The 23,102-nt window shown below is 41.5% G+C and overlaps 2 protein-coding genes and 1 long non-coding RNA gene across 4 annotated transcripts in view; 2 read left to right on the top strand and 1 right to left on the bottom strand.

Moving 5' to 3' along the window:
* Positions 1-6,359, top strand: part of LOC138770912 (nuclear receptor ROR-gamma-like) — a 71,097-nt gene extending 64,738 nt beyond the window's left edge. The window contains exon 10 of the mRNA XM_069950223.1: positions 5,650-6,359. Within this exon, the coding sequence (XP_069806324.1) occupies positions 5,650-5,796 (147 nt within the window). The 3' untranslated portion in view covers positions 5,797-6,359. The remainder of the gene's footprint in view (positions 1-5,649) is intronic.
* On the bottom strand, positions 977-22,778 carry LOC138770913 (uncharacterized). Of its 2 annotated transcripts, none has more exons than XR_011359524.1 (3): positions 22,528-22,778; positions 20,341-20,378; positions 977-1,389 (listed from the first exon to the last, which is right to left on the bottom strand). It is a non-coding gene; the product is annotated as an uncharacterized lncRNA (long non-coding RNA). The 2 variants fall into 2 exon arrangements; XR_011359525.1 differs by having other exon boundaries at positions 22,556-22,778.
* LOC138770910 (leucine-rich repeat and immunoglobulin-like domain containing-NOGO receptor-interacting protein 4) lies at positions 10,886-18,579 on the top strand. The gene is made up of 2 exons (XM_069950222.1): positions 10,886-11,265; positions 16,259-18,579. The coding sequence occupies exon 2, from the start codon at positions 16,327-16,329 to the stop codon at positions 18,229-18,231; it is 1,905 nt and encodes a 634-aa protein (XP_069806323.1). The 5' UTR covers positions 10,886-11,265; positions 16,259-16,326; the 3' UTR covers positions 18,232-18,579.
* Positions 22,779-23,102: the final 324 nt, after the last annotated feature.

Below are 23,102 nucleotides of genomic sequence, written 5' to 3'. Positions count from 1 at the left end.
TTTTATTCACACCTCAATGTTGTGACGTTTCGGCTATACACAGTAGCCTTCCTCAAGCATAAAACCAAGTGCCAATACACACACTTATATATGTGAACACTACAATCAATTTCAAAGCATCAGCTGTGAATCTTATAAACAGTGATAAAGCAATTCCTAAGTAATCAAAGAATATAGATGTTTAGTGAAGTATATACAATAAAGACATATAAATCATCATGTGTCTGTGTTCATTAATATTCATAAACATGTGACATAGGGAGCGATCCTCACACCGATCGCTCTATAATCCCAATATTTAGTATATAAACAATAAAACAACAAGTGACAATCATGTGTATACTATATACTATAATGAAAACGAGGGAGGGATGTTATTACCTAACACACAAGGATGAATGGCGTCCCATGACTCCAGGTGTAACATGGCGCAGGAACAATGACTACACTGATGCCGCGTCACTATCCGGCTGCCGCGCATGCGCACAGCAGTCGGCTGTTCCGCGGCGGCCATCTTAGAAAAGGGCTGAAGTGCCAGGAGTTCGGTTATAGTGAATATCATGTCAAAGCAATAAATTAATGATGCGAATCTACTAAGGTGGATTATAAAGGGAGGACATGAATAATAAAGAAGCATATGTGTCAGTTGGTAAAGATATAAACTCATAGCCCCGTTCACATCCGCAGTGGATCGTATTGTGGGCTTATATATATATGTGACGTCACCTTCCCCGGTGGACTGCGCCACCTTCTATGACTGTATGTCGAAACTCCAACCTCATGTTCATATATGGCAATCTACACATAGTGCTAACTACCACATAGTCAACTTGAATATGGGGGAAAAAATTAATCGCACTGAAAGCCTTCAGAACTACCACATAGTCAACACAGCAGACCACCAATGAACCTCCGGTAAACCAAGAGACTATCATTGGGGCTGACGTGGAGTTCAACTCAAGTCAATTATTGAGGCAAGGGACAAGTTGTACTGTATAGTGCTTACAAGGACGAATAGCACTATATAGTGCTTACAGGGACAGATTACACTGTGTAGTGTTTACAGGGACATATTGCACCATATAGTGCTAACAAGAACACATTGCACTGTGTAGTGCTTACAGGGACACATAAGGGCAAATAGGTTCGCATCATCAACCCATACTAATCCACACTAATTCCACCACTACCATGACTTTACAGAAAAATTAAACAAAATATAAAATGCAAAAAAATTATTCAGCCTTTTAATAAAAATAACTCCATGTGCATGAAAAGATGACATCAAAATTCTGATATAAAGATATTTAGATGTAGAGTAAAGGGAGCCAAATAAAGTTTCCAAGCTTGTGGTTGGTAATTTTCCATCCAATCCCATAGATGAATTATCTAGAAGAAAAGAAACAAGAAGGTTACTGATCAAAATAAATCAATATAGATAAATACAACTCTGTGTAATATTGGCACTAGGTAACCTCCCACTACAGAGATGTGGAAAGACAGGATCACAGGGACATACCGCGTTACAGTCGTATCCCAGATGGTACATTCAATGGCACACTATCAGATGTTGAATTCCAAATTCAAACCATGTGGGGCCAAGCTGTTCAGTTTATGTATCCACATAAGTTCTCTCTTTTTTAATTTTGCCACCCTATCCCCTCCTCTGCGTCTTCTTGGGATCCTATCAATGATGGCAAATCTCAGGTCCTCTACTCTATGAGACATTTCCACAAAATGGTTGGAAACAGGCAAATCCACTCTCTTGGTTCTAATTGTGGACCTATGTTTATTGATCCTTGATCTACAGTTCACAGTCGTTTCCCATACATATAACATTTTGCAGGGGCAGGTAAGTACATATATCACAAAGTCAGTACGGCATGTCAAATAACTACGGATCTTGTAGACCTGTCCTGTAAGAGGATGTTGGAAAGTAGGGCCTTTTAACATTAGGGGGCAATTGCTACACCCCAGACAAGGGAAACAGCCATTTTTAGAGGGCCTAAGACATCCCTGAGTAGTGATGGATGTGGGACCCAAATCTGCCCTAACTAGGGTGTCCTTCAGATTTTTAGGCCTCCTATAGGCCATCCTGGGGGCTGTATTAAACTCCTCTATCTGTGGGAATGCCCTACCAAGTACACCCCATTCTTTCTGTAGTATTTGTGAGACATGTCTGCTGGCATGAGAATATGTAGTCACGACTGTCATACGTGGATTAGTCCTTGTCTCCTGTGGATTTGTGGTTGGTCTGGGGGATAGGGCCTTCTCTCTCTGTTGAGCAATTAACATCGGGGGATACTTCCTTGCCCTAAATTTCTCACACATGGTATCAAGTCTTTTTGGGAGTCTCGTCTGGTCTTGTACAATCCTGGTCACTCTCAACAATTGACTGTACGGTAGAGAGCGAACCATCGGTCGTGGGTGGAAGCTGTCAAACTGAAGTAAATTATTCCTATCAGTCGGCTTTACATGAAGGTCCGTCAACAATCTGTCCCCTTCTCTGTAAACCCAAGTATCCAGAAACTGTATCCCTTCTTCTGAGGCTACATATGTAAATTTGACCGTCTCATCTATAGTGTTAAGATAGCGGTAAAAGGACATTAGTTCTTCATCTGTGCCCTTCCAGATGGCAAAGACATCATCTATGTATCTCCACCACCTCAGGACATGCCCGAAGTGGTGGGACACATAGACGTGTCTATCCTCTAACGCTGCCATATACATATTGGCATATGTAGGCGCGACATTACTGCCCATTGCGGTCCCACGCCGCTGGGCATAGAACTGGTCACGGAACAAAAAATAATTTTTAGTCAGAATGATGGTCAGCAAGTCCAGTAGGAATTTTTTAGCATGAGGCGTGATGTCTGAGTAGTCAAGGGCCTCCTCGACTGCCCCTATTCCCCTAGTGTGGTCAATAGAGGTATACAGGGATGTAACATCAAAGGATACAAGGATCACCCGCTCTGTCAAGACTACCTCCTTCGAATTAACACAAAAAGTCCTGAGTGTGGTCTCTTCTTCTTCATGTGACCACAGCTCTATATAATCCCCAAATGTCTCTTCTTCTTAATGTGACCACAGCTCTATATAATCCTCACACGTCTCTTCTTCTTCTTCTTGTGACCACAGCTCAATATAATCCTCACACATCTCTTCTTCTTCTTCATGTGACCACAGCTCTATATAATCCTCACACGTCTCTTCTTCATGTGACCACAGCTCTATATAATCCTCACACGTCTCTTCTTCATGTGACCACAGCTCTATATAATCCTCACACGTCTCTTCTTCTTCATGTGACCACAGCTCTATATAATCCTCACACGTCTCTTCTTCTTCATGTGACCACAGCTCTATATAATCCTCACACATCTCTTCTTCTTCATGTGACCACAGCCCTATATAATCCTCACACGTCTCTTCTTCTTCATGTGACCACAGCTCTATATAATCCTCACACGTCTCTTCTTCATGTGACCACAGCTCTATATAATCCTCACACTTCTCTTCTTCTTCATGTGACCACAGCTCTATATAATCCTCACACGTCTCTTCTTCTTCTTCATGTGACCACAGCTCTATATAATCCTCACACGTCTCTTCTTCTTCATGTGACCACAGCTCTATATAATCCTCACACGTCTCTTCTTCTTCATGTGACCACAGCTCTATATAATCCTCACACGTCTCTTCTTCATGTACCCACAGCTCTATATAATCCTCACACATCTCTTCTTCTTCATGTGACCACAGCCCTATATAATCCTCACACGTCTCTTCTTCTTCATGTGACCACAGCTCTGTATAATCCTCACATGTCTCTTCTTCATATGACCACAGCTCTATATAATCCTCACACGTCTCTTCTTCTTCTTCATATGATCACAGCTCTATATAATCCTCACACGTCTCTTCTTCTTCATGTGACCACAGCTCTGTATAATCCTCACATGTCTCTTCCCCATGTGACCACAGCTCTATATAATCCTCACACGTCTCTTCTTCTTCATGTAACCACAGCTCTATATAATCCTCACACGTCTCTTCTTCTTCATATGACCACAGCTCTATATAATCCTCACACGTCTCTTCTTCTTCATGTGACCACAGCTCTATATAATCCCCAAATGTCTCTTCTTCTTCATGTGACCACAGCTCTATATAATCCTCACACATCTCTTCTTCTTCATGTGACCACAGCTCTGTATAATCCTCACATGTCTCTTCTTCATATGACCACAGCTCTATATAATCCTCACACGTCTCTTCTTCTTCATGTGACCACAGCTCTGTATAATCCTCACATGTCTCTTCCCCATGTGACCACAGCTCTATATAATCCTCACACGTCTCTTCTTCTTCATGTGACCACGGTTCTATACAGTCCTCACACGTCTCTTCTTCTTCATGTAACCACAGCTCTATATAATCCTCACACGTCTCTTCTTCTTCATATGACCACAGCTCTATATAATCCTCACACGTCTCTTCTTCTTCATGTGACCACAGCTCTATATAATCCCCAAATGTCTCTTCTTCTTCATGTGACCACAGCTCTATCTAATCCTCACACGTCTCTTCTTCTTCTTCATGTGACCACAGCTCTATATAATCCACAAATGTCTCTTCTTCTTCATGTGACCACAGCTCTATATAATCCTCACACATCTCTTCTTCTTCATGTGACCACAGCTCTGTATAATTCTCACATGTCTCTTCTTCATATGACCACAGCTCTATATAATCCTCACACATCTCTTCTTCTTCATATGACCACAGCTCTATATAATCCACACACGTCTCTACTTCTTCATATGACTAAGATAGTTATACTTGTAGGGAAATTATTTATCAAACTTGCCTCCTTCTGATATGCTGCTCTTTCCCTCTTATTGTTGACAGCTTGTTGTCCAAGTTTCACACCACCACTCTGCTCTAAAAACAGCAGTCTGGCTTCTTTATATTTAGCTACATAGATGAATAGAGATATAGGGGGAGATTTATCAAAGAGTGCAAAATATACACTGGTGTAAACTACTCATGGCAATCAATTACAGCCAAGCTTTTAGCTGTGGTAAAATGAAAGTGGAGATGCGACTGTTTGCTATGGGTAGTTTACACCAGTGTATATTTTACACCATTTGAAAAATCTGGGCCATTATGTATACTGTATAAAAATATGTATATTATAGCTGTACATTTGTTGCATATGGTAAGTCCCATGTTATTTGGTTCATGCAGAAAGGCAACGATCAGCCAACATTGTGCATGTCAACTAATCGCTGCCTGTCTGCATCAGCTATTACATGAACTGATTATCGCCCGGAATGGACGGTAATTGGCCACGTACAGCTGATAGTAGCTTTGTGTAATAGTACCCTTAGAGCCCAATCCAATTCCTGTTCTACAAGTGCTTAGAGTTTGTACCTAAATTCCTATGATGCAATGATGATCCAGTCAAGCATTGACATGGTAATGCCGCCATTACTTTGGTTTGTCCATCTCACAATGGTTACACTATAGCGACATCAGTCCAGAAGCAGTCGACTAGCCTCAACCTTATTCTTCTACGTGTCTTTAGTAGGTGTGCAGAGCATGATGACTTCTCATAGTAACTGCTACTTGTTCCTATGTCTTCAGCTTCCAGAAAAGGAGAAACTCTCCAGCATTTGCCAGCTGCACCAGGAAAAGCTGAACATCTTCCTACAGATGTATCCAAGCATTGCGTGGGAGAGGTTCCCTCCTCTGTATAAGGAGCTTTTTATTTCAGAGACCGAAACTTCATGAACAGAACTGGACGTGCCATATTGCTCACTGCTTCTATCTCTTGTCATGATGTTCTCTTGTCCCTGAATTACATTGTATACCAGGGAATAGGTATCCTTAAGCATCATTAAGAAACCTGGAGGGCTCTTGATGTATTTTCAGCCCCTTTGTATATAGTTTGTAGAGAACATTTTTTTATGTAGATATCCAAGTACTAGTAATAATCACTTGTCTGGGGAATGAAGAGACTATAACTGGATCCAGGAATCTGAGGGCATTATATTATAACCTAGGGCAGGGCTGGATAAAGATTAGCATACAAGGACAGTGACTTAAAGTTTTGCAGGCTCCAGATTTTTGAGTGTTTCAAGCATTAACCACTGATCATTAAACAGTAGACATGGAGGCCCTGACAAGAGATGGATCCATTGGCCTCTGGGTAACGTGACCTCTATTATTCCTTACTCAGAGTAACATTATCGTTTCCATCCACATCACTGCTCCTCTTCTGCCACCATTCACAATAAGCTATTTGTGTCTTCTATTATGTCTTTTTACAATAAAGTTCATTTCATGTACAACTACCGGAGGGATTCTTTTCATTCTTGTTCAGGTTTTTTCTCTTAGCTCTGCTAACACTAACCTCCTAATTCTTGCCAACAAAAGATATTTTTGTATAGATTACATATTCAACAAAAAGATCATACACATTAGACATGCTTCTCTCTAGAAGATGGACGTCCTTTGGTATGTCACCTTCTACATCAAGGTGTCTACAAAGTGCATGTTACTGAATGGAAGATTTCGCTACTGATTTCTTGCAGTCCTAAGAATTTAACCCTTTATGAGTGAAGGTTATTGATGCATGGATGTCCAGGTCACAATGAAGCAGCGCTATACTCCTCCCCTTCTAAGAAACATAACGCTTTTATTTTTCCACCTCTATCTTTAGTTTTTATTGGTTCTATAGTGGAGGTAAAGAAAAATTTTGATCACTTTTTGTTAATTTTTTTTAAATTAACTTTAAAAAATCAGCAATCCTGGTGTTTTTTTCCTCTTTTTGTTTATTTATTCATTTTTATATATTTTTAGATTTATGATGGGAAAGGAGATCTTATAAACTTTTATTGGGGGTTTATTTTTATAATAAGTTTACAAAAAAATTACACTTTTTTTTCTACAGTTACATACCCAATTATTGGAGTATATATATATATACCAATTAATGTTATGCCATTGCATAGCATTGATCAGTACTATTGGCAATCTTCTCAAAGAGCCTACCTGAGGGCAGACTCTATCAGAAAATCGACAATCCGAAAAGATGGAGGTAAGGAGATCTCCTTCGCTTGTCAGGGAAAGTAATTGGGGTCCCGATCATTCAGTGACAGGTGCTTATCCTGTCACTGACTTCCTGAAATGCCGCGAGCTGTGCATCGCAGGAATTAATGACAGGCAGCTTCATGACCGAGGTTTCCTGTCACATCAGCGAAATGTAGATTTGGGGGGACATTTGCTAAGGTTACGACCCTGGCATTTGCCAGGGAGAAGGCACAGATTCTTGCCTTCTCCCTGGCATACGCCAGCCGTATCCCCAGCTCCCTGATTGGTGGGCAGTGGGCAAGGAGGAGGCGTGGCCTCCTCCAGCACCAGATTTATCATTATTTAATCATGGTACAAATCTACATCTGCCCCAAGCAGGTGTAGATTTGTTGCACCAGGCACAGAGACAGATGGATTTACTAAGAGGTGTGCTTCGGGCTTAGAAAAAGGGGACGGGGCTTTATTTAGGAATGGCGTACAAGTGAGCCAGCCTTGATAAATATCTCCCTTTGTTTGCAAAAATGCATTTTAAATGGGGTAAGGACAAAATTCACATTCTGTACTATGTGATGGGCATCCTAGCTAGGATACAATTCTGTGAAAAACCAAAATGTCTAGGGGTCTTCCTGCCTATAAAGCACCTAACCACACGTAAAACCACACCTCTAAACTAAAAGGAACCTGTAAAATGAAAAAGTTTTATCTAAGTCATTGTAGGAGAAGATGACATCAGCAATCCTGGCAGTACAACCCTAACATAACTACAAGCGACACAAAAATAAGAGTCCAAAAAGATGATGGTCATAAGCAATCATCTGACACCGATACAGCTCAGATCACCAGTATAGAACGTAGAAAGTGATATTGTGTTTTCTCAAAGATAACTGCACAGTGCCGGGTGAGAGATCACACCGGGTTGAAGGTTTACAGCAGACGGCTGGGGTGGGTAACATCTTGTGTCTGGTCGCACATCACTGAATCTCGGTGTCGTACCTATGCATTTCTTCCCCTTTCAGTAAGGGCAGAGTACATGAAATATTAATGGCTTATAGGTGTAACGTGTCTGTCTTAGCATGAAGCCTGCTTTCCAGATGTCTCATTCGAGCTCTTTCTGGCACTAATCGACATCCAGTAAATGCATAATGCTGATCAGTGGGACAGAGGCAGGAAAGCTGCGGAGCTGCACTGCACAGGTAGGAAAACATCTCTTACATCTACTTTACTCACTCACCAATACCTACAGACCACTGCTTAAATCACAGGGGTGACAGGGTATCAAATCTGTACACAAGAAACTGTTATACATTGGTCTAGTTTCCTAATGGCCCCATGTTTATAGTCACTGTATGTTACAGACTATCTCTAGCATAGTCTACGACATTCTGATTGGTGGGGGTCCCACAACATCCTAGAAATAGGCTATAAAGTGCCACGGTAGGAAAAATCACTTTAAGCGGAGTTTTCTTCTTTCTTGTGTGGATTTATTGATTGCGGTAAAAATATAAAAACTCTATTTAATTCTACCATTTACTTGATGCATTTACTAAAATACTTTATAGAGAGGTGGCAATGTTCTGCTGGAGACCTTGTGTCCTGGCATCATGTGGCACTGTACTGTGACACGTACCATCTACCTAACCATTGTACGCACCAAGTTACTCCCCCTTCATGGCAGTGGGTCTTGCAAGATTCATGTCTCAACAGGTCAGAGCTGTCTGGTGACATGAGTAGGAACCTACACAATATTAAGTTTTAATGTTATGGGTGACTAATATATATATAACATTACCAAGTACTTTATAAATAGGTATCACATGGCCTATTAGAGTACACGGTAAGAGACTGAGGTCTACTGCTTCAGACTCATGTAGTAACCACAGCAGGTACCATAAAAGGTCTTCAGCTAGACATCCTGTCCCATCGCATTACTTACTATAAGGGATGTGTTTGTGGGGCACAATCACCCAGCATGGTTGCTTTAAGAAGAGGTTTAGATGCTTTCCCTAACAAAGTATGAGAAAACCAACCTGACCTTGATATGGATTTTGAAGGATCTTTCTTGTAGCCCTATACTATTTTTACATAAATGTCACAAGGCGACAGAGATGATGAACTACAACACATCATGGAAACAACCAATGACCAGAAAATTATTAGATCATCTAGTGACCAACACTGGGACACCAAGCAGAAAATATTCAACTAAAAGTGTACGGCCTACAGATGTAAAGAGGTAAAAAGGATAAGAGACCAATAGGAAGAGAAAAAGAAAAAAAAAAGGGAGGCAGGGGAGGGCGCAGCAAAGCTAAGGAGGTCACCATAGCCCAACACGGTAAACTTCTAACTGGTAGCACGAAAGACGATGATGAAGAAAGGTTATAAGGGCTGACACACTAGGCTGTATCACAAATGATTGTCGCATGAATCTGAACTACGGTTCCCTAAGAACGCTATGGATGCATACTATTTATACAGTGGAGTGTGGGCTGTAGGAAAGTAGGTGTCATCAAGCAGCAGATGGAGCCATTACAGGTCTGTAATCCAAACCCAGAGGTCCAACTTTTCCTGGATATCAAGCATTTAGGATTGCAGAATCAGAGTTCAGGAGCACAAGAGCAAAGCTGGAACTTCTCTCATCCCTCACTAAGGTTGTGTTTCGCCGTTGTCACAGATCAGGCAGATAATCTCCTTTGGTTTCAATCTGACTGCACTCCCTTGATGCTTCCTTCCCCTCTGTCATCTATCTTGTCTTCATCTTCAATGAAAGCAAAAACCTTATGGAGGTTTTCTTAGAAAATGGAATCGCTGGCAGGATAGAATGTCCCTTCCAGATCCTAATTAAGGCTTTACTTTTCATCAGTGCATTGCACAATGAAACGCACAACGGCCCGGGTCAGACACGCACAACGGCCTGGCTCAAACACGCACAACGGCCCGGCTCAAACACACAACGGCCCAGCTCAGACATGCACAACGGCCCGACTGAGATGTGCACGACGGCACGACTCAGACACGAAAAACGGCCCGGCTCAGACATGCACAACAGCCTAGCTCTGATACGCACAATGGGCTGGCTCAGACACATAGCCTGACACAGAGCACGCTGCAATCAGAGTAATAATACGTCAATGAAAATTATTCTGTACACATTGTGCCGCCATTCTACCATGCTGCTGGGAAAGCAAGATTGAAGTTCTTGTGCTGAATGAAACACACACCTCTCCAGTGTCTCCTGAAATGATACGGCAGACCTCTTCCTGACTTCTTGTCTCCTTTCCAGGCAGAAATCTGCTTTCTAGGCTGAGTGCCTGGCAAGCAGCCCCTGGACTCAGACTAATTCATGACGTTTTAGCCCGATATGACCACACATCCCTAGAGTACATAGCAACATTCACATCTACCTCCATAAAGTCTTATAATGTGTCTGTCCAGATGGAAAGCATAGAAGTAGCTAATCTCTTCTCCTGAAATGAACATCAGGGACGTTTCATAAATGCAATTCCCATAAGCAGCTTTGGGGTCTTCAGGCTTCTCTGTGTATTTTACAGACTTTAGTAAGGGTCTTCTTTTTTCCTTTAAGGCCTATGGTTCTGGTGCTCTGCTATGTTACTGTTTGCTATTTGAGAAAGCCATTACGTGCTTTGTTTTATATTAGTTATAAATAGCCTTTACAGGAGCCATGCCTTCACCCCCAAGGACACAGACTTGTATATTTGTATGTGGGAGGTCTGACGCTCAGACATATGGTCGGCTGATCTTTGCTCACCATTTATACCAGTGTGTCGGAGGAAACCTCATCTTCTCTTTTCATATTTGCCTTGGTTCAGTCTTCTCGTGTCGCCGGCCGTCTTAAGCTGCCAGCCAGGATACAACAAAATTACTAGATTAAATATTTAGCAGGAGGGGCGCTAAGATTTCACTATGATGCCATCAGAAACTCCGCTAACAAGAGGATCGCTGGGACTTTCGCTGCTGCTTGTGTGACACAGAAAGGAGGACCGAGACAACCTATTAACCTCCGTTTGATGAGATAAAAGAGCAAATTATAGAGACTGCAACATACATGAGTTAAGGAGGAAGAAGTAACTTACTGCTTGTAAACCATCTGAGGAGAACAACATGGAACCTAAAGTGAAAAGACAGCTTGCATCCATATAGAAAACAAAGGTACATGGCATGTTCTTAACAGTATAGGAGCTTTACTGTACAACCCTGATCTGCAACTACCAGGTTTACTTAGCAGCTGGGGGTTGTAGTTCACACAGGTTACAGGTACATTGAGTATCTAAGGTGTAATGATCCCTTATGTGAGACTAACAGGTGTTACCAGTATGATTATTCACCGAAAAGGTCTACATTTTGTTGTTTCCACTCCGATATGTAATGAAATGATATCACTGCCTAATTTAGGAGAATATGGGAACACTTGGGATGAAGTCACATCATTGATTTAGTTCTGCATCAGTAAACAGGTCGGCTTCCCACCAGGCATTATACAGGGTCCCTTAGAGGTAGAAAGCTCTATGTCCCTAATGATACCCAAACACATTGGCCTAAAGGTGATAAAGATGGACAATTTAAACCACAACAAGCTTTGAGTCAGGAAAGATCCTTTAACTACAAATTATCTTTCAGGAACGGATGTCCTCGGAATATTGTATACAGTATACAGTATATGGCCACCTCTAGTGTATACACATCTATGTAATGTATATGGACACCTCTAGTGTATACACATCTATGTAATGTATATGGACACCTCTAGTGTATACACATCTATGTAATGTATATGGACACCTCTAGTGTACACACATCTATGTAATGTATATGGCCACCTCTAGTGTATACACATCTATGTAATGTATATGGCCACCTCTAGTGTATACACATCTATGTAATGTATATGCCACCTCTAGTGTACACACATCTATGTAATGTATATGGCCACCTCTAGTGTACACACATCTATGTAATGTATATGGCCACCTCTAGTGCATACACATCTATGTAATGTATATGCCACCTCTAGTGTATACACATCTATGTAATGTATATGGCCACCTCTAGTGTATACACATCTATGTAATGTATATGGCCACCTCTAGCGTATACACATCTATGTAATGTATATGGCCACCTCTAATGTATACACATCTATGTAATGTATATGGCCACCTCTAGTGTACACACATCTATGTAATGTATATGGCCACCTCTAGTGTATACACATCTATGTAATGTATATGGCCACCTCTAGTGTACACACATCTATGTAATGTATATGGCCACCTCTAGTGTATACAATATACAGTATATGGCCACCTCTAGTGTATACACATCTATGTAATGTATATGGCCACCCATAGTGTATACACATCTATGTAATGTATATGGCCACCCATAGTGTATACACATCTATGTAATGTATATGGCCACCTCTAGTGTATACACATCTATGTAATGTATATGCCACCTCTAATGTATACACATCTATGTAATGTATATGGCCACCTCTAGTGTATACACGTCTATGTAATGTATATGGCCACCTCTAGTGTATACACATCTATGTAATGTATATGGTCACCTCTAGTGTATATACATCTATGTAATGTATATGGCCACCTCTAGTGTACACACATCTATGTAATGTATATGGCCACCTCTAGTGTATACACATCTATGTAATGTATATGGCCACCTCTAGTGTACACACATCTATGTAATGTATATGGCCACCTCTAGTGTATACACATCTATGTAATGTATATGGCCACCTCTAGCGTATACACATCTATGTAATGTATATGGCCACCTCTAGTGTATACACATCTATGTAATGTATATGGCCACCTCTAGTGTATACACATCTATGTAATGTATATGGCCACCTCTAGTGTACACACATATATGTAATGTATGTGGCCACTTCTAGTGTATACACATCTATGTAATGTATATGCCACCTCTAGTGTATACACATCTATGTAATGTATATGGCCACCTCTAGTGTATACACATATATGTAATGGACATGGCCACCTCTAGTGTATACACATCTATGTAATGTATATGGCCACCTCTAGTGTACACACATCTATGTAATGTATTTGGCCACCTCTAGTGTATATACATCTATGTAATGTATATGGCCACCTCTAGTGTACACACATCTATGTAATGTATATGGCCACCTCTAGTGTATACACATCTATGTAATGTATATGGCCACCTCTAGTGTACACACAGCTATGTAATGTATATGCCACCTCTAGCGTATACACATCTATGTAATGTATATGCCACCTCTATAGATACACATATATGTAATGTATATGGCCACCTCTAGTGTATACACATCTATGTAATGTATATGCCACCTCTAGTGTATATACATCTATGTTATGTGTATGGTCACCTTTAGTGTACACACATCTATGTAATGTATATGCCACCTCTAGTGTATACACATCTATGTTATGTACATGGCCACCTCTAGTGTATACACATCTATGTAATGTATATGCCACCTCTAGTGTATACACATCTATGTAATGTATATGGCCACCTCTTGTGTATACACATCTATGTAATGTATATGGCCACCTCTAGTGTATATACATCTATGTAATGTATATGGCCACCTCTAGCGTATACACATCTATGTAATGTATATGGCCACCTCTAGTGTATACACATCTATGTAATGTATATGGCCACCTCTAGTGTATACACATCTATGTAATGTATATGGCCACCCATAGTGTATACACATCTATGTAATGTATATGGCCACCTCTAGTGTACACACAGCTATGTAATGTATATGGATACCTCTAGTGTATACACATCTATGTAATGTATATGCCACCTCTAGTGTATACACATCTATGTAATGTATATGGCCACCTCTAGTGTACACACATCTTTGTAATGTATATGGCCACCTCTAGTGTATACACATCTATGTAATGTATATGGCCACCTCTAGCATATACACATCTATGTAATGTATATGCCACCTCTATAGATACACATATATGTAATGTATATGGCCACCTCTAGTGTATACACATCTATGTAATGTATATGCCACCTCTAGTGTATATACATCTATGTTATGTGTATGGTCACCTTTAGTGTACACACATCTATGTAATGTATAAGGCCACCTCTAGTGTATACACATCTATGTAATGTATATGCCACCTCTAGTGTATACACATCTATGTAATGTATATGCCACCTCTAGTGTATACACATCTATGTAATGTATAAGGCCACCTCTAGTGTATACACATCTATGTAATGTATATGCCACCTCTAGTGTATACACATCTATGTAATGTATATGCCACCTCTAGTGTATACACAACTATGTAATGTATATGGCCACCTCTAGTGTATACACATCTATGTAATGTACATGGTCACCTCTAGTGTATACACATCTATGTAATGTATATGGCCACCACTAGTGTATACACATCTATGTGATGTATATAGCCACCTCTAGTCTATACATATCTATGTAATGTGTATGGCCACCTCTAGTGTATACACATCTATGTAATGTATATAGCCACCTCTAGTCTATACACATCTATGTAATGTATATGGCCACCTCTAGTGTATACACATCTATGTAATGTACATGGCCACCTCTAGTGTATACACATCTATGTAATGTTTATGGCCACCTCTAGTCTATACATATCTATGTTATGTGTAGGGCCACCTCTAGTGTATACACATCTATGTAATGTATATAGCCACCTCTAGTCTATACACATCTATGTAATGTATATGGCCACCTCTAGTGTACACACATCTATGTAATGTATATGGCCACCTCTAGTGTACACACATCTATGTAATGTATATGGCCACCTCTAGTGTATACACATCTATGTAATGTATATGGCCACCTCTAGTGTATACACATCTATGTAATGTATATGGCCACCTCTAGTGTATACACATCTATGTAATGTATATGGCCACCTCTAGTGTACACACATCTATGTAATGTATATGGCCACCTCTAGTGTACACACATCTATGTAATGTATATGGCCACCTCTAGTGTATACACATCTATGTAATGTATATGCCACCTCTAGTCTATACATATCTATGTTATGTGTATGGCCACCTCTAGTGTATACACATCTATGTAATGTATATAGCCACCTCTAGTCTATACATATCTATGTTATGTGTATGGTCACCTTTAGTGTACACACATCTATGTAATGTATATGGCCACCTCTAGTGTATACACATCTGTGTAATGTATATGGCCACCTCTAGTGTATACACATCTATGTAATGTATATGGCCACCTCTAGTGTATATACATCTATGTAATGTATATGGCCACCTCTAGTGTACACACATCTATGTAATGTACATGGCCACCTCTAGTGTACACACATCTATGTAATGTATATGGCCACCTCTAGTGTACACACATCTATGTAATGTATATGGCCACCTCTAATGTACACACAGCTATGTAATGTATATGGCCACCTCTAGTGTACACACATCTATGTAATGTACATGGCCACCCCTAGTGTACACACATCTATGTAATGTATATGGCCACCTCTAGTGCATACACATCTATGTAATGTATATGCCACCTCTAGTGTATACACATCTATGTAATGTATATAGCCACCTCTAGTGTATACACATCTATGTAATGTATATGGCCACCCATAGTGTATACACATCTACGTAATGTATATGGCCACCCATAGTGTATACACATCTATGTAATGTACATGGCCACCTCTAGTGTACACACATCTATGTAATGTATATGCCACCTCTAGTGTACACACATCTATGTAATGTATATGGCCACCTCTAGTGCATACACATCTATGTAATGTATATGCCACCTCTAGTGTATACACATCTATGTAATGTATATAGCCACCTCTAGTGTATACACATCTATGTAATGTACATGGCCACCTCTAGTCTATACATATCTATGTTATGTGTATGGTCACCTTTAGTGTACACACATCTATAGAATGTGTATAATCCCCTTTAGTGTACACACATCTTGATAAAACGCTAATATAGCGGCAGGTAAGTGTACGTTCGGACAGATCCTAATATTTTACTTTAATTAAACCCACAGGTCTGGAGAACAGCAGAGGAAGTCATCAGGATGACTATTCTAGGATATCCTCCCTTACTCCTGTGAAGATGGATGTCGGGAGGTGTCTGCAGGGTCTCCATTCTCCAGTCCTCCTTCTGTCGACTGGAATCTTACTTAGAGTTTTGGTCTGGTGCTGTCCTCCCCCATGTGTCTGCCCTGCTTATGACAATGCCACCTTGTGCAAACATAGGCTTCTCAACCTAGTCCCCATAGAAATCCCTCTTAATTCCCATTTCCTGGACCTTAGTTATAACCGTATCAGGTCTGTGGAGCATGGGGCGTTTTCCCATCTGCAGTACCTGCAAGAACTGGACCTGAGCCACAACAAGTTGTCCCGCATAGAGCCAGGAGCCTTCAGTGGATTGCCAATCATACGTATCCTATTAATCCATCATAATCATCTGAAACTTCTGCCTCCTGGAGTGTTCACAGGCATGCCGGATCTGACGTGGCTGGATGTACGAGCAAACCAACTGGTGATTCTTCTGGATCAGACCTTTCATGGATTGAGGGAACTTAGACACTTGGAGATCGGTGACAACCCACTTCTCTTCATATCTCCAGGGGCTTTCCTAGGGATGCCATTGTTGCAGAGACTGGGGCTGGAGAAAACCAAGCTCAGCATCGTTCCAACTCACGCTCTTACTACTCTTCCACGCCTTTCAGAATTGAGACTGGGAGGCGTCAGCAGTACATTGCTGTATGATCTGTCATTTTCAGGGATGAGACTTCTGAGAGTGCTGGATATAGATCACTGGCCATCCCTGAAGAATCTTGGTGCTCAAAGCCTGTCTGGACTTAACCTTTCCTCCCTTTCGCTGACCCAGTGCAACCTAACGTCAGTACCTACAGAGGCGCTGACTTCGCAAGTTCATCTTCGAAGACTTGATCTTTCTTACAATCCAATTGCTATCCTTCAAGAAAGGTGTTTCAGTTCTCTGAGAAGTTTAGAAGAACTTCGTCTTTCTGGGGGCAGACTGCAGTCACTACCCTCAGGTTCCTTCCATGGTCTTGATCATCTACGTATGCTAGATCTGTCACACAATCCACTCCGTTGGGTGGCAGAAGATGCACTACCCCCTCCTGGAACCCTAGAAACGTTATTGCTTTCAGGGACTAACCTTTCATGCGACTGCCGTCTTTGCTGGCTCTTGCGTCAGAGAATTAATTTTGGGGGGACTCCGCCGGTGTGTGCAGCTCCTGCTGTACTGCAAGGCATGATAATCCCGGATCACTCGCAGATGCTATGCCCAGAACTCTTCACCTGCCAACCTCCCAGGATAGTGGTACAAGGCCCACGAGAGTTAACAGTTAAAGAAGGAGACACGCTGACCTTGAATTGTCTGAGCCATGGAGTCCCTGAGCCCTCCACACAATGGGTGCTGCCACAGAGGCCTTGGGCATTAGATACTAAATCCACAGAGCTAGATGTGGAGGCAAGGGTGGCCACAGAACTTCCATTGTACACTTCTACATCAGTAGTAGAGGTGACCAGAACAATGTGGCCTCACACACACTCCCAGAAATGGAGAGCAATAAACCTGCCCCTGATGAAGAAGGTTGTACAGAATCTATCAGGGAGGATCTCTGTCTTACCAGGAGGCTCCCTACAGATTCTATCAGTACAAACAGAGGACACTGGGACCTACCACTGTCTGGCCAGTAACTTGGCAGGCAATGATTCAGCTTGGGTTCACCTGGAAGTTACACCATTTAATGGGAGCACCCTCCGTCCAGCACTCTCCATAGTACATACTCACCTGCTGGCTGTTATCACCGCTGGGGGCATCCTGCCCTTCATCAGCTCTGTAACACTCTGCTTCATCTTCATATTCCTCTGGAGCCGAAGTCGTGGGAATATTAAACACACAGCTGACATAGACTATATCCCAAGGACTTCTCGAGCACCATCATCGCCAGAAGATAACAAATTCACCATGAAACTTATTTGAGGGGGCACATATATTTCCATGCCACCAAATCATAAACAATTTTTTATACTACTGATGCAGAGTAACTTTAATTTAGAAATGTTTATATCCCATTTTCAAAAAACTGAAGTGCATGCATAAGTATACAGGACAAGACATATATATACATTGCCTGAAAGCAGAAGGGGATCTGACCATGCAAAGGAGGCACAATAAACAAGCAATTTAAAGGGGCTCTATTACTAAAATAACATGAAATTCATCATTTACCCCTTTCTTAAGGTCTCTCTGATACAGAACATATGCAATTTATGTACATTTTATGGTGCCTAATGAATATGTATGTATATATGTCTCCTTGCAAACTTTAATCAGCATTAAACTGGTAATTTTGCTATTAAGAGTCTATTGTAAAACTCACAGAATCTACAGCACTGCCTGATTAAAAATCTGACTAAATAATGTCCAATAACTTATCAAAGCCACATGACAATGCGTTTTTAGCAGGAAAAGTTCATTCTTTTTAATTGCATCATTGAGAATACCACATAATGTAAAGAGAAACAAAAAAATATTTGTGGGGCAGAATAGGAAAAAAAGTAACTGCGCCAACTGCGCTTTCACCTCTTGAAGTAAATGTGCATTAAATGTCAGGAATGAGTTAATGAAGAATAGTTAACCCTAGAAAATTCAGGGTAGATTAGGCCCCAGGTTTCCAGAAATGGTAAGAACATCTTAAGATCTCTGACTCCATCTAGTGGTAGAGCTTGGTAACATAAAGAACACTTCCCAACACTACAGTATATAATGTAACCATACATTTATTTATTTGTGTGATAGTGACTGAACATCGATGAGGAGATGAGACCAGAAGAGGCCGACGCATTACAATAATCAATGACAATGAATAGTAAAATGTTTATGTCACTTTAAAAAAAACTTTTGATGTGTCACAAAGACATATAAAGAAAAAACCTCATACTTAACTGCATCAATCCTCAGCCTGATCCCAAGTGCCTTACATAAGGATATGCCCACTCATCCGGTCAATGGGTGCAGTAGAGATGTGCGACTGTTGTCATGTGGTTTTTTTCGAGGTCACAAATAAAGCGGTGTCACTCAGTCATAGCAAAAAAGAAAATTCTCTTCTTTATTTTAAGAAAATAACAAAACAAATAATAGCAAGTTCAGGGGGGTTGTAGCAGCTGCCTTAGTATCAAGCGGTTCCAAGTGCCTTAGTATAGGGGTTCCAAGTGTCTTTATATATGTACCCAAAATGCCACACTCTTAAAGCAATGTACACATGGGTGGACAGTTATCAACGTTGTACCCCTGGCGTACGTCATGGAGAAGACAAAGATTTGCCCCTTCTCCCTGGAATTCTCCTATCGAATCCCCCGCTTGCCTCATTTATCATGATTTACGCCTGCTTGGGTGCAGGGTCGGGTGCACGGCCAGCGTTTAGATAAAAAGATCTAGGAATGATCGAGACACGATCAATGATGATTTGTGAACATACTGAAAGACTACGACCACCATACTGAAAGACCACGAAGAGGTGCGCGCCTCTTAGTGATTTTGGCCGGGGCCTAATTTAACATATGACAGTCTTAATAAATTAGATTTAAAAACAAAAGTGTTACAACCTGCTGCATGTCACCAGGGGGCCCTCTCTGAGCGCTAACACTTCCAGAGCGCCATCAGTGACTCGTTTGCAGCTTAGGAAAGCTCTCATGACCAGTTGAGGGTAATTTGCATACGGCGCAGGACATTTACAGACGGGGTATGTGCAAAGCTCATAGGTGTCAGTTACACATTTGGAAATAATGCAGGGGGCTTCATTACACTGATTGGTTGCACAGTTTTGACACCTGTAACTTTTACAAAACGTTTGCACCGCTTGTAGGCATCATTTACAACCCCAGGAGTCCTGTACAGCTCATATACTAAGGGCGGCTTTTCTGCATTTGTCACATACTGACCCCACAAAGCTGGCAGGCAGCAACAAGCCTGAGGCTCTGAATAGAAGCTCGTCATTCTGATTAATATATTGAATATTCAGTACAACGGTCTATTAGTCACACTACAGCAATAGACGACGCACAGAACAATACCAAATAATCACTGTACCTGACATCAGCGAGACCAAGGAGAAATGACAGCCGCCACTAAAGGGACAGAGAAGAGGTAAGAGATCAGTGGTGCGGCAGAGAAAGGGTTAATGGATAGAAAAGCAGGATTGCCAAACAATGGACAAGAGATTGAATCAAGAAGGTTGTGATCAGTATAGCTTGTAAAGGGTTAATGAAGGATATAGCCTGCCAGTAAAGGGTTAATAGAGAATATAGTCTGTCAGTAAGGGGTTTATGGGGGATATAGTCTGTCAGTAAGGGGTTAATGGGGGTATAGACTGTCAGTAAGGGGTTATTGGGGGAATAGTTTGTCAGTAAGGGGTTAATAGAGAATATAGTCTGTCAGTAAGGGGTAAATGGAGAATATAGTCTGTCAGCAAGGGGTTAATGGGGGTATAGTCTGTCAGTAAGAGGTTAATGGGGGTAGTCTGTCAGCAAGGGGTTAATGGGGGTATAGTCTGTCAGTAAGAGGTTAATGGGGGTAGTCTGTCAGCAAGGGGTTAATAGAGAATATAGTCTGTCAGTAAGGGTTTAATGGAAAATATAGTGTCAGCAAGGGGTTAATAGAGAATATAGTCTGTCAGTAAGGGGTAAATGGAGAATATAGTCTGTCAGTAAGGGGTTAATGGAAAATATAGTGTCAGCAAGGGGTTAATAGAGAATATAGTCTGTCAGTAAGGGGTTAATAGAGAATATAGTCTGTCAGTAAGGGGTAAATAGAGAATATAGTCTGTCAGTAAGGGGTTAATGGGGGTATAGTCTGTCAGTAAGGGGTTAATGGGGGATATAGTCTGTCAGTAAGTGGTTAATGGGGGATATAGTCTGTCAGTAAGGGGTTAATGGGGGATACAGTCTGTCAGTAAGGGGTTAATGGGGATATAGTCTGTCAGTAAGTGGTTAATGGGGGATATAGTCTGTCAGTAAGGGGTTAATGGGGATACAGTCTGTCAGTAAGGGGTTAATGGGGATATAGTCTGTCAGTAAGTGGTTAATGGGGGATATAGTCTGTCAGTAAAGGGTTAATGGGGGATACAGTCTGTCAGTAAGGGGTTAATGGGGATATAGTCTGTCAGTAAGTGGTTATTGGGGGATATAGTCTGTCAGTAAAGGGTTAATGGGGGATATAGTCTGTCAGTAAGGGGTTAATGGAGGATATAGTATGTCAGTAAGGGGTTAATGGGGATATAGTCTATCAGTAAGGGGTTAATGGGGGTAGTCTGTCAGTAAGGGGTTAATGGGGATATAGTCTGTCAGTAAGGGGTTAATGGGGATATAGTCTGTCAGTAAGGGGTTATTGGGGGATATAGTCTGTCAGGAAGGGGTTTATGGGGGTATAGTCTGTCAGTAAGGGGTTAATGGGGGATATAGTCTGTCAGTAAGGGGTTAATGGGGGATACAGTCTGTCAGTAAGGGGTTAATGGGGGATACAGTCTGTCAGTAAGGGGTTAATGGGGGATATAGTCTGTCAGTAAGGGGTTAATGGGGATATAGTCTGTCAGTAAGGGGTTAATGGGGGATATAGTCTGTCAGTAAGGGGTTAATGGGGATATAGTCTGTCAGTAAAGGGTTAATGGGGGTATAGTCTGTCAGTAAAGGGTTAATGGGGACATAGTCTGTCAGTAAGGGGTTAATGGGGGATATAGTCTGTCAGTAAGGGGTTAATGGGGATATAGTCTGTCAGTAAGGGGTTAATGGGGGATATAGTCTGTCAGTAAGGGGTTAATGGGGATATAGTCTGTCAGTAAAGGGTTAATGGGGATATAGTCTGTCAGTAAGGGGTTAATGGGGGATACAGTCTGTCAGTAAGGGGTTAATGGGGGATACAGTCTGTCAGTAAGGGGTTAATGGGGGATATAGTCTGTCAGTAAGGGGTTAATGGGGATATAGTCTGTCAGTAAGGGGTTAATGGGGGATATAGTCTGTCAGTAAGGGGTTAATGGGGATATAGTCTGTCAGTAAGGGGTTAATGGGGGTATAGTCTGTCAGTAAAGGGTTAATGGGGACATAGTCTGTCAGGAAGGGGTTAATGGGGGATATAGTCTGTCAGTAAAGGGTTAATGGGGACATAGTCTGTCAGTAAGGGGTTAATGGGGGTATAGTCTGTCAGTAAAGGGTTAATGGGGACATAGTCTGTCAGGAAGGGGTTAATGGGGGTATAGTCTGTCAGTAAGGGGTTAATGGTTACCATGGTTCCTCACACTCTTCACATTTACCGTCGTTGCCTCAGAGCAAATAATCCGGGAACAGAAGAGTCCGAAGTTATCACTGTGACTGACAGCCAGAAGAACCAATCACGGAGCGCCTCATGTGCCATGTTGTCAAACATCCATGAAGCCACGCCTGCATACTTCTTATTGGTGTTTCCCGGACGACTTTAACCAATCAGAAAAAAACAGAGCTCTGTAACCACGTCAGGTGACGTCACCCACACGCCGAGAGCTATGCAGGTAAGTGTGCGATACTGGCTGGAGACGTTCCCATGGCAACCGTGTCTAATGCCGTGCAGTAGTATATAGATGGATATATGTATGGGGTTATAGGGCCACAGAGAGCATGAAGAGGGGGGCGCTCACCTCATAGGCTTAGATACACGACAGACAGTATCACATGGCAGGCTTAGATACACGACAGACAGTATCACATGGTAGGATTAGATACACGACAGAGTATCACATGGTAGGATTAGATACACAACAGAGTATCACATGGTAGGATTAGATACACGACAGACAGTATCACATGGTAGGATTAGATACACGG

This window comes from Dendropsophus ebraccatus, chromosome 13, assembly GCF_027789765.1.
Source record: "Dendropsophus ebraccatus isolate aDenEbr1 chromosome 13, aDenEbr1.pat, whole genome shotgun sequence".
Classification (NCBI taxonomy): domain Eukaryota; kingdom Metazoa; phylum Chordata; class Amphibia; order Anura; family Hylidae; genus Dendropsophus; species Dendropsophus ebraccatus.
The sequence above is the reverse complement of the archived record's forward strand: the minus strand, read 5'-3'. Positions and strand labels throughout refer to the sequence as shown.

Bases quoted from the DNA above. Each gene is read 5' to 3' on its own strand.
- LOC138770910 (XM_069950222.1), top strand. From the start codon at position 16,327: ATGGATGTCGGGAGGTGTCTGCAGGGTCTCCATTCTCCAGTCCTCCTT.